An 11,179-nucleotide genomic window follows, 5' to 3' on the forward strand; every position below is an offset into this window, starting at 1 on the left:
GAAGGCTGGCAGTTCAAACCACCAGTATAGGAGCCTATACTCCTTGGAAGGAAGATTGGGCAATCTACTTCCGTAGAGATACTGCCTGGGAAACCCAAGGAAGGGTCGCTATGAGTTGGATCCAACTCTGTGGCAGTGAGTTTTTTTTTTGTTTGTTTGTTTCTTTTCTTTCTCTTGCACTATGTTTTCCACAGGTACATATATTACATAACTTACATAGCTGTAACACTCATTTTTCAACATGAAATCAACTTTCTAATTTGTGCCAAAATACATTAAAATTTCAGCAATCCACAAAACATGCAACTACTTGAAATATGAGCTACTCTTACCATGGCATAGCATCCATCCGTTGTCAAGATCAAAACATCTATTGGAGAGGTATGGTTAGCAACACAAATGCCTCCTTTCTGGGGTCTGTGCTGCCTGCAAGCACAAAACTGGTAACTATTAGACCATGAAAAGTGGCCACAATTTTGCATAACAGCATATAGAGACATTCTATTTTGTCTTAAAAAGTACATTAAAAAAATAGAGTTTGAGAAAACAGTTTGGAGGTTCCTCAAGAAGTTAAACATAAAGTTACCACAACCAGAACCAAACTCACTGCCATTGAGCCAATTCCGACTCATGGCGACCACCTTAGGGTTTCCGAGGTAGTAAATCTTTATGGAAGTAGATTGCCCAGTCTTCTTTCCATAGAGTGGCTGGAGGGTTTGAACTGCCAACCTTCTGGTTAGCAGTCAAATGCCTCAGGCATTATGTCACCAGAGTTACCATATGACCTAGCAATTCCACTCCTACATATGTACTCAAATATTTGCAAGTAAGGACACAAACAGATACTTGTAGACCAATGTTCATGGCAGCATTAATCACAATAGCAAAAGATGGAAACAACCCAAGTGTCATCAACAGACGGATAAACAAAATGGAGTAGGAATATACAATGGAGAATTATTCTGTCGTAAAGAGAAATAAAGTTCTGATACATGCAATGACATGGATGAGTTATGAAAACATTATGTTAAGTGAAATATATCAGACATAAAAGGACAAATGCTCTATGATCTCACTTATATGAAATATCCAAATTAGGCAAATGCAAAGAGACAAAAAGTTTATTAGTGGTTACTGGAGGAAAGGAGAATGGAAAGTTATTACTTAAGGGGCATTGAGTTTTATTTGTGGTGTTGGAAAACTTTTAGAGATATTGGTAATGACAACATGGTGAGTGTAATTAATGTCACTGAATTGTACACTTAAAATGGTTAAAATGGCAAATATTTTCTTATGTTTATTTTGTCACAATAAAAAATTTTTAAATAACATAAATAAAGCTTGGAAGTATATAGGCCTATCTTAAGAATGGTTACATCTAGACAGTATAAGGAGAGTGGGTAAGAGTATGGGAGACGGAGACCACACCTTTCCTTATATGTATGTATGTATGTATGTATATATATATGTCTTTTTTTTCTGGTAATGATCATGTTTTCCTTTTATAATGAAAAAAATTTGAAGTATTAGAGTTAATTATAAAGATTCTATATCTTCAGCTACAAATTTTGTAAACTGTAAGTTTCTTTTATTTTATCATAAATATTTTCATATTACTTCATCCTTCATAAGCATCCCTTTTAATTGGCTTCATGGTGGTCCACAGAATAAATTCAACATAGTTCTCTCATTCATCCTGCTCTAGCAGGGGAAGTTAACTTTTTCTGTCAAGGATCAGATAGTAAATATTTTTTGGCAGGTCACATGACCCCTGTTACAACTAATCAATTCAACTGTATTAAATGTAAATAAATGAACATGTCTGTCTGCCAACAAAACTTTAAAAAAACAGGTGGCAGATATAGTTTAGTTTGCCAACCCTGTCCTAGAGGTAGGCCAGAATTTTACAGCAATGAAGCAAAGTAGTTTTCTTTGAGCCTGTACAAAGAAGAAACAAACCAAATTAAAAAAAATAATAATAACTTTAGCATGGTTACCTTAAAATTAGAAGTGATTCTGTAAGTTATGAGCTTCTCTGCCCATAATTAAATCACTTTTTCTGAAGGTGTTTCCTCTGATAACACATCTACCAGAGCATTTTCTGCTATTGTTCATTCCCAAACTCAGAGTGCAACCACAAATTCGTGTAATTTTAGAATTTTAAGGATCCTTGATCATGTGGTTGTTATTAGCGGCCATCAAGGTGGCCACCTGACTCATAACAACCCTATAAATAACAACAAAATGCTGCCTAGTGCTGTGTCATCCCTGTGAATGGTTGCAGGTCATACTGTTGGGATCCATAGAGTTTTCTTTGGCTGATTTTTGGAAGTAGATCTCCTGGCCTTTCCTCGATGTCCATCTGTGTCTGAAAGCTCCATTAACACTTGTCCATCATCACAGCACCACACAAGCCTCCACCGACAGATGGGTGGTGGCTGTACATCAGGTGCACTGGACAGGAATCAGATCCAGGTGTCCCGCACGGAAGGCAAGGACTCTACCACTGAACCACTGCTGTCCTCCCTCCTGAATGGCTGGAGCCCAAGATAAAGCCAAATGCTGAAATGTTTCCTTCTACTAATGAAACATGAAGACTTAATGAGTTAAAAAAAGAAAAAGATTTGAGCTTTTAAAACAATGTAAGAGAAAATACAATTGAGTTAACAGAAAAGTAAATAAAAAACAATTAAAACCAGTTTCACTTAGCTAGTAACTTTACATAGCTATGCTTAATCTCTATGATTGGATGTGAGAGAAGTAGAATGTAGTGTTTTGTTTTAAGGGTCAGTGATGGACTTTTAGAACTGACAGGTCTGAGACTAGCATGAAATAAAATTTTAAGTTTTGCTTTATGAGAACCAAGAGTTCTCTTACCACGAACACTAAAGGTCATATTATGTGCTGCACAATCATGGATATATAATTTTAATGCCTAGCACTATGCCTTAATCTATAACTAATCTCCAGAGCACCTTGTCTTGTTTCATATAATTTTATATAGGTGATCAGTCTCAGTGAAATACTTGAAACTTATTCTTTCAGAAAACAGTTGAAGATTAATGACCACATTCTGTTTCCAAGACTTCGGAGGTCTTAAAACACTGGTTCACTGATATTCTGATTATCCTAGAAAGGTTTCTATTGAAGCTTTCATAATGTTTAAGTACAACTGCTCTCTTAATAAGGCTTATATATTCTGACATAATAATCAACAATTTTTTTTTGTTCAAAGTTTCTCATAATATTGTCTATACTAACTCACTCACCGCCATCGAGTCAGATCTGACTCCTATTGACCCCTTCTTGGGTTTCTGAGGCGGTATATCTACAGAAGTACATTGTCCAACCTCCCTTCTGAGGAGTGGCTGATGGGTTTGAACCACCAGCCTTCTGGTTAGCAGCCAAATAAATGCCTTAGGCACTAATTTTAATTAACTGAAGCATTGACTTATTCAGTAAGTGATGTACTTCCCAATTTGCACTGCCCAATTTAAACCTGCATAGCAATCTGTTACTGGTGTTCTGCGTTCTTTATTTTTGACACTAGAAACCAGACCTCCCAACTCCAAGTCTTTCTACCATGCTATGTTGTTGTTGTTGTTATGTGCCATTGAGTCGGACCCGACTCATAGCGACCCCTCCTTGGGTTTCAGAGGCAGTATCACTACAGAAGTAGATTGCCCCATCTTCCTTCCGAGGAGTGGCTGGTGGATTTGAACCGCCAGTCTTCTGGTTAGCAGTCAAGTGCCTTAGCCACTATGCTACCAGAGCTCCCACCATGCTATAGGTCTATCAGATTTATCATTCTTAAATCAGAAAGACCTGGTTCAAAAATTCACTTTTCCATTTACTCACTGTAGTGGGTTGTATTGTGTCCCCTAAAGAGGTGTGTTCAAGTCTGCGGTTTAGTAAATTATATAGTGTGGCTTTTCTAGCCATAAGTCTTTGTAAACTCCATGGTGGAATTTGCCATGAGCAACTGAGGAGCTCCTGATTGTTAAAGTTATCCACCTGGGGTATTTTTGTTGAGAGTTGCATGAAGTAATTTTCTGGGAAGTTTGCTCTCGCTCTTAGGTGTATAGAATTTGATGTTGGGATTGATTAGTTTGGCCACTCTGCCAGTCTCAAAAGGAGCCCTCCTAGAGGCAGAAGGGGTCTCTCTGACTGCTGGCTGAGAAAGATATGCTGCTGAGAGAAACGTGCTCCTGAGAGACATGGGAGACACATGCTGCTGAGAGAGAGACACAAGAGACACACACTGCTGAGAGAGAGACATGAGAGACTTGCACTACTGAGAGAGTGATGTGCTACTGAGACTGCTGGCTGCTGAATGAGACTGCCAGCTGCAAGAGACTCAGTGCATTTCTGAACTTAAATTGTAGCCTGGTGCTTCCCTAATAAACCCTGTTATCTGTGAGTTGTGTGTGGTCCCTGCAGCGAATTATCGAACCCAGGAGAGAGGTGGTGGGGTGCTGCGGGAGGGACAGTTCGTGGAAGAGCTGGGAGGAGGCAGCATGTCTGGCCTCACAGGAAGAGGCCTTGGGCTATTGATGAAATTGGTGATTCTGTCTTCTTCTTGTGGAGTTAAACCCTGGAACCCAAGAATGTGGCCTTATTTGGAAATAGGGCCTCTGAAGGTAGAATCAAGTTAAAATGATGTCACAGATTAGGATAGGCCCTAAATCCAATGACTGTGTCTTTATAAGAGGAAGGAAAAGGACATTTAGGTATAGGGACACAGAATAGACACAGGGATGAAGACCATGTAGAGATGGAGGCAGAGATTGGAGTGATGTGACTACAAGCCAAGGAAGGCCAATGATTACCAGGAGCCAACAGAAGCTAGAAGAGTCAAAGAAGGATTCTTTTTCAGGCCCTGTGGAGGAAGCAAGACTTTAGATTTGTTGTCTCTAAAACTGTCAGAGAATAAATTTCTGTTGCTTTATGACATCCAGTTTGTGGAACTTTGTTATAGCAACCTAGGAAACTAATACACTTGCTATGTGATCTTCAGCAACCAAACCCAGAGCTTCCATTTCTTCAACTGTAAAATGGGACCAATGTACCTATTGTATCAGGATGATGTATAAGAAGCACAGGACCTGGGCTACATACTTAAGTGCCCAATTATTAAGTGCTATTACATGTTGATTATGATCTTCCTTGTGAGGCCAGACATGCTGCTTCCTCCCAGCTCTTCCACGAACTGTTCCTCCCGCAGCAAATGGTACAAATGATTAACACATTCTGGTGCTAACAAAAAGGTGGGGGGGAGTTCAAATCCACCCAGAAGCACCTCAGAAGAAAGGGCTGGTGACCTACTTCCAAAAATCAGCTATTAGAGATCCTATTGATTACAGTTCTACTCTGATACACATAGGATCCTCATGAGTTGGGATCCACTCAATGGCAACTGGTTTTTGTTTAATTATGTTCCTTCTGCAAGTGAATTGCATTTCATAAAGTATTTTTGGAAATTGTTAACATCTGTGACATTCTAAGACGGAGAACTAAACACACTGAAAGTATCTTAATTCACCTGCTTCTCTCCAGCAATTTTCAAGGATCTGCTGTCAGTCACACAGGATATACCTAAAGTAGAGCAGGCTGGAGAACAGTAGACACTCACTTGTTATGGTAATGAATGGTACCAGAGAGGGCTCGCACACAGATCCGACAACAGGTCAGGTGGACCAGTTCACTCAGCCAGTTTTTGAGGCTGAAATAAAAAGAAAACATTTGATTGTGCACTGCTGGCACTCCTAAGAAACAGTACACTGAACAATACGCTGTGCTCCATCACAGCAGCATACTGTGCTCTAACACACACACAGTTCAATTCTAATATCCTTGAGGCATTTAGTATTAAATGGCCAAAGTATACCAAGAGAATTGGACAAAAGTCTAATGGAAAGTAGCTCCCATGCTACTAAATTTATTATGATAAATTCATGACAAAGTTAAGCAGAAGCGTCTTTGGGCTCAGCCTTATGAACCCACCAATGCTATAAGACTCTCACTTTCCCTTGATCTCCTCTGTCTATTTTCTTTATTCTCTTCATTTCCCCTTTGAAATAAACACATCTTTCTCAATTTGTATGAAAGTACAACAGATAATCAAATAAACACTATGAAGGTGATGTGAGCAGGATTCTAATAAGTGAGTTGAGGTCATAAAGGTAATGCTGTATGTGGAATAAGATAAATCAGCTTATCACTGACTGACACAGCTAAGTAAACAGGCAGTGCTATTTATGGCTTGATGGAAGGAAACATCTCACCTGCCATCTGACAGCTGCCCAACCAGCGTAGTTCCTATAACGAGCAAACTAATCCCAATGAAAGCCAAGGTTACCCTGAAAAAGAAAATAAAAAGTAATGTAAATATTAGTTGTACAGTGGGGGAAAAAGCGAAATAACCTGAAAGTTCGTAAATAAGGAAACAGTAAATTGACTGTGGAACATGCACACTATGGAATACAATGCAGCCATTCAAAGAATTGGGAAAATCTACAGTAATGTCATCAAGAATGGAAGAATGTTCCATGATACATTTTAAGAGAAAGCAGAAAAATAAGTTTCAGAATAATACATAAGAGTATGATACCATTTTCAAAATAACAACAAACATGTGTACATATCTAATCACATAGGTATAGAAAAGGCCTGAAAGTTTGCCCACAAAACGACTGTCAAGTTCAATCTACGTAACCATCAAAACAGTAAAGAGCAGTACTGAAGGGAATAAAATAAAAAGTCTTTTCCTTCTTTTATGAATTATTTTAATTTTTCACATTATTAAATAGTAACTTATGTAATACTATAGGAAAAAAACTTTGTAATCTAAAAAAGAATAACTTCCAGTTCAACATATGCATTTTATTGTTTTGGTCTGTATACTTTGGTGTGATGTGGTATAGTTATAAAAAGAAATAATTTACAAAGGTCTGAAAATAATTCGCTTTTCTAAGTTTATTAATAAGGGGTCAAAGGAATAAAAATTCAAAATTTTCCCAAGGGAATTTAAATATGCAGTAAATTTCAAGAGAATTATACTTAAAGGCTCTTTCATAGTAAGAACCTCAAAATATGTCACCATATCAGAAATCCTTTCATGCAAATCTATTTTTCGTTGTTCAAGATAACTCAGAAATTAGCAAATAAAGTAACTGACAATCCTGGTAATCTCCAAATAGACACTTTCTCATTTTGAAGTGCTTTTAATATACACTTTAATGACTTCAAAAAGGAAATAGTAATTTTTAAAGATGCAAACAAAATTACTCAAAAAGAAAAGGTTAACATTTTAAATAAAAACAAATGGAATTTTGTTTAAAAAAAAAAGAGAGAAGAAAATTACATCTCACTAATAAGATTTTTGCAAACATTTTAGCTTGTAAAATGAGAGGAAGCAGAAATTAGCTCATTGCTGTCTCAGATTGAACTAGAGGCCTATCTATATCTTCCTAGTTTTCTGAGGGATGTTCCCTTATTTTGTGTAACAGTTGGGGTATTCAGAGCACCTGATGAAGAAAACAGTCATTGCAGTGTCAGAAGGACCCTTTGGGTTTGGGGAAGCTAAATTGGCTACTAAAGGTAATGGCCAGGAATAGGGGCCATTGTCAAACTGGTTTACTCTGAACATGTAACCATCTTTACCTCCTCCCCAGATACCTGGAGCAGTTTATGTTAGTCAATCTCCCATTTTTACATTAGATGATGATATAACAGAAACTTATACTCTGTCAAACAGTAGTCTAAGTGCTTTTCATGTCTAATTCTCTGGTGGTATAGTGCCTAAGGCATTTGACTGCTAAGCAGAAGGCTGGTGGTCAAACCCACCAGGCACTCCTGGGAAGTAAGGTTGGGCAATCTACTTCCATAGTGATACCACCTTGAAAACCCAAAGAGGGGTTGCTATAAGTCGATCCAACTCAATGGTGGTAAGTTTTTTTTTTTTGACTTGTCCTAAACATTTTATGAGACAGTAGTATTACCATCCTCATTCTATAGATGATGAAATTGAGGAATGTTGTTAGGTGTCATCGAGTCAGTTCTGACTCATAGCAACACTATGTACAACAGAACAAAAATAATGCCCAGTCCCGTGTCATACAATCTTAGCTATGCTTGAGCCCATTGTTGCAGCCACTGGGTCAATCCATCTCATTAAGGGTCTTCCTCTTTTTTCCTGTTCCTCCACTTTTTGTTATTGTTGTTGTCGTCATTAGATGCAGTCCAGTTGACTCTAACTCATGGCAATTCTATGTACAACAGAACCAAACAATGCCTGGTACTGAACCTTCCTCCTAATCCTTGCTACACTTGTGTCAATCCATCTTGTTGAGGGTCTTCCCTTTTTTCTCTGACCCTTCACTTCACCAAGCATGATATTCTTCTCGAGGGAATGGTCCCTCTGACAACATGGCCAAAGTAGGGAAGTTTGGCCATTCTTGCTTCCAAGGACCAATCTGGCTGCACTTGTTCCAGGGCAGATTTTGTTCCTTCTTCTGGCAGTCCATGGTATTTTCAGTATTCTTTGCCAACACCACAATTCAAAGGGTTCAATTTTTCTTCAATCTTCCTTATTCACTGTCCAGCTTTCACACACATATGAGGCACCCCCAAGAGGCAGGAAAGCAGGGGAAAGAGAAGCCAGGGGGATGACAGAGCAGAGCAGTGCCAGGGATCCAGGTAAGGGGTGGGACCCAGGCCCTACCTCCAAGAGCAGGAAAGCAGGGGAAAGAGAAGTCAGGGGGACAACAGAGTGAGCAGTGCCAGGGATCCAGATAAGGGGAAGGCAGAGAGGTTTTGAACAGCTAAGGGAGACAAACTTGTCTGTCAGTTAGTCCCACTGTGCTGGCTTACGTGTTGCTGTGAGGATTGGGGCTGTGCCAATGGTGTTTCAAATGCCAGCAGGGTTGCACATGGTGCACAGGTTTCAATGCAGTTTACAGACTGAGACAGACTAGGAAGAAGGAAGAGGCCATCCACTTCTCAAATTGGCCAGGGAAGCTCAATTGGCATAACATTACTACACAAAACATTGTTACACCTCCTACTTTGGTGAGCAGTGCCTGGAATCTTAAAAGCTAGCAAGCTGCCATCTAGATGCTCCTCATCCAGAGCAAAGAAGAATGAAGAAAACCAAAAATTCATGAAAACAATTAGTCCTAGCAACTGGTATACCATGCAATCTGCAGCCTATATGACTATGAGACCAGAAGAACCAGAAGGTGCCTGGCTACTACTGTCAACCACTTGGAAGGGGATCTATGTAGGAGATCCTGGATAGAGAGGGAGAACAATGTGGAACAAAACTCAAAATCATTTCGAGAAAAAAAAGGGGGGGGGGGACCAGGTTTGCTGGTCCAATAGAGCCTGGTGGAACCATTGAGACTATGGCCCCTGGCTGCCCTTCAGATCTGGAATTGAACCCACACATGTAGCTCCCAGCCAAGCAAAGGACACGCATATGAGTTGAACATTTACCTGAGGTGGATACACTCCTTGGAGAGAATAATCATGGGAGAAAGAGGGCCTGCTTATACACAGGGAGATGGCTTATGGGGGCAGGAGTGCATGGAGGGATGCACACAGGGAAGAGGTAACTGTCAGGAGGAAGTGGGAGAGGAGCTGTTACATTGTGGTAAATTGTGGTCAATGTCATGAGACAAAGTGTATGTGAATTGCTGTATGGAAAGTGAATTTTCTCTGTAAATTTTCACCCAAATCACACACACAAAAAAAAAAAGAATTGGCCAGGTAAAACCTTATGAACAGCAGAGAAACACTGTCTGATACATTACTATGCAACTTTATGAATAGTCCAGAAACATTGTCCTATACAGTGCAAGAGGACAAGCCCCTCAGGTAAGAAGGCTCTCAAAATATGGCTGGGAAAAAGCTGCATCATCAGAGTAGAACCAACCTTACTAATATGGATAAAGTAAAGCTTTTGAGACCTCCATTTACTGTTGTAGCATGACTCAAACTGAGGAGGAACAGCTGCAAAGATCCATTAATAATCAGGACCAGGCTATGTTTCATGTGCATAGGGTCTCTATGAGTCAGAGATGACTCAACAGCACCTAACAACAACAACATGAGGTGATTAAAAAATACCATGGCTAGGGTAGGTACACCTTAGTCTTCAAAGTTACATCATTGATCTTCAACACTTTGAAGAGGTCTTTTGCAGCAGATTTGCCCAGTGCAATACGATGTCTGATTTCTTGACTGCTGCTTCCATGGGTGTTGATTGTAGAGCCAAATAAAATGAAATCCCTGATAACTTCAATCTTTTCTCCATTTATTGTGATGTTGCTTATTGGTCCAGTTGTGAGGATTTTGTTTTCTTTATGTTGAGGTGTAATCAATACTGAAGACTAGTCTTTGATCTTCATTAGTAGGTGCTTCAAGTCTTCTTCACTTTCAGCAAGCAAAGTTGTGTCATCTGTATATTGCTTTTGGTTAATGAGTCTTCCTTCAATCCTGATGACACATTCTTCATATACTCCATCTTCTTGGATTATTTGCTCAGCACGCAGATTGAATAAATATGCTGAAAAAATAAACATGCTGAAAGGATACTACCCTGATGAGCACCTTTCCAGATTTTAAGCCATGCAGTATTCCCTTGTTCTGTTCAAATGACAGCCTCTTGGTCTGTGTACAGGTTTCTCATGAGTACAATTAAGTGTTCTGGAATTTCCTTTCTTTTCAACTTTATCCATAATTTGTTTACAGTCCACACAATCAAATGCTTTTGCATAGTCAATAAAACACAAGTAAGCATCTTTCTGGCATTCTTGGCTCTCAGCCAAGATCCATCTGACATCAGCAAAAATATCTTTCATTCCACATCTTCTTCTGAATCCTGCTTGCATTTCTGGAAGTTCCCTGTCAGTATACTGCTGTTGTTTTTGTTAGGTGCTGTCGAGCCATTTCTGACTCTGTGACATCATGTACAGCAGAAAGAAACACTGCCCAGTCCTATGCCAACCCCATGATCCCTGCTATACTTGAACTCCTCATTGGAGCCACTGTGTTAATCCATCTCGATGAGAGCCTTCCCCTTTTTCATTGTCCCTCCACTTTGCTGAGCATGATATCCTTTTCCAGGGAATGTTCCCTTCTTATAACATGACCAAAGTAGGTGAGATGAAGTTTGGCC

General features: G+C 39.4%; 1 protein-coding gene across 1 annotated transcript in view; it reads right to left on the minus strand.

Moving 5' to 3' along the window:
* The window catches only part of GPAT3 (glycerol-3-phosphate acyltransferase 3), a 136,917-nt gene that overhangs the window by 23,272 nt on the left and 102,466 nt on the right, over nucleotides 1-11,179 (minus strand). Inside the window, exons 4-6 of the mRNA XM_007946804.2 lie at nucleotides 6,285-6,359; nucleotides 5,633-5,722; nucleotides 333-426 (exon numbers count right to left, since the gene is read on the minus strand). Of these exons, the coding sequence (XP_007944995.1) occupies nucleotides 333-426; nucleotides 5,633-5,722; nucleotides 6,285-6,359 (259 nt within the window). The remainder of the gene's footprint in view (nucleotides 1-332; nucleotides 427-5,632; nucleotides 5,723-6,284; nucleotides 6,360-11,179) is intronic.

The sequence above is a fragment of the Orycteropus afer genome, unplaced genomic scaffold (assembly GCF_000298275.1).
Source record: "Orycteropus afer afer isolate SDZICR_OR568_19922 unplaced genomic scaffold, OryAfe1.0 scaffold00172, whole genome shotgun sequence".
NCBI classification, from domain to species: Eukaryota; Metazoa; Chordata; class Mammalia; order Tubulidentata; family Orycteropodidae; genus Orycteropus; species Orycteropus afer.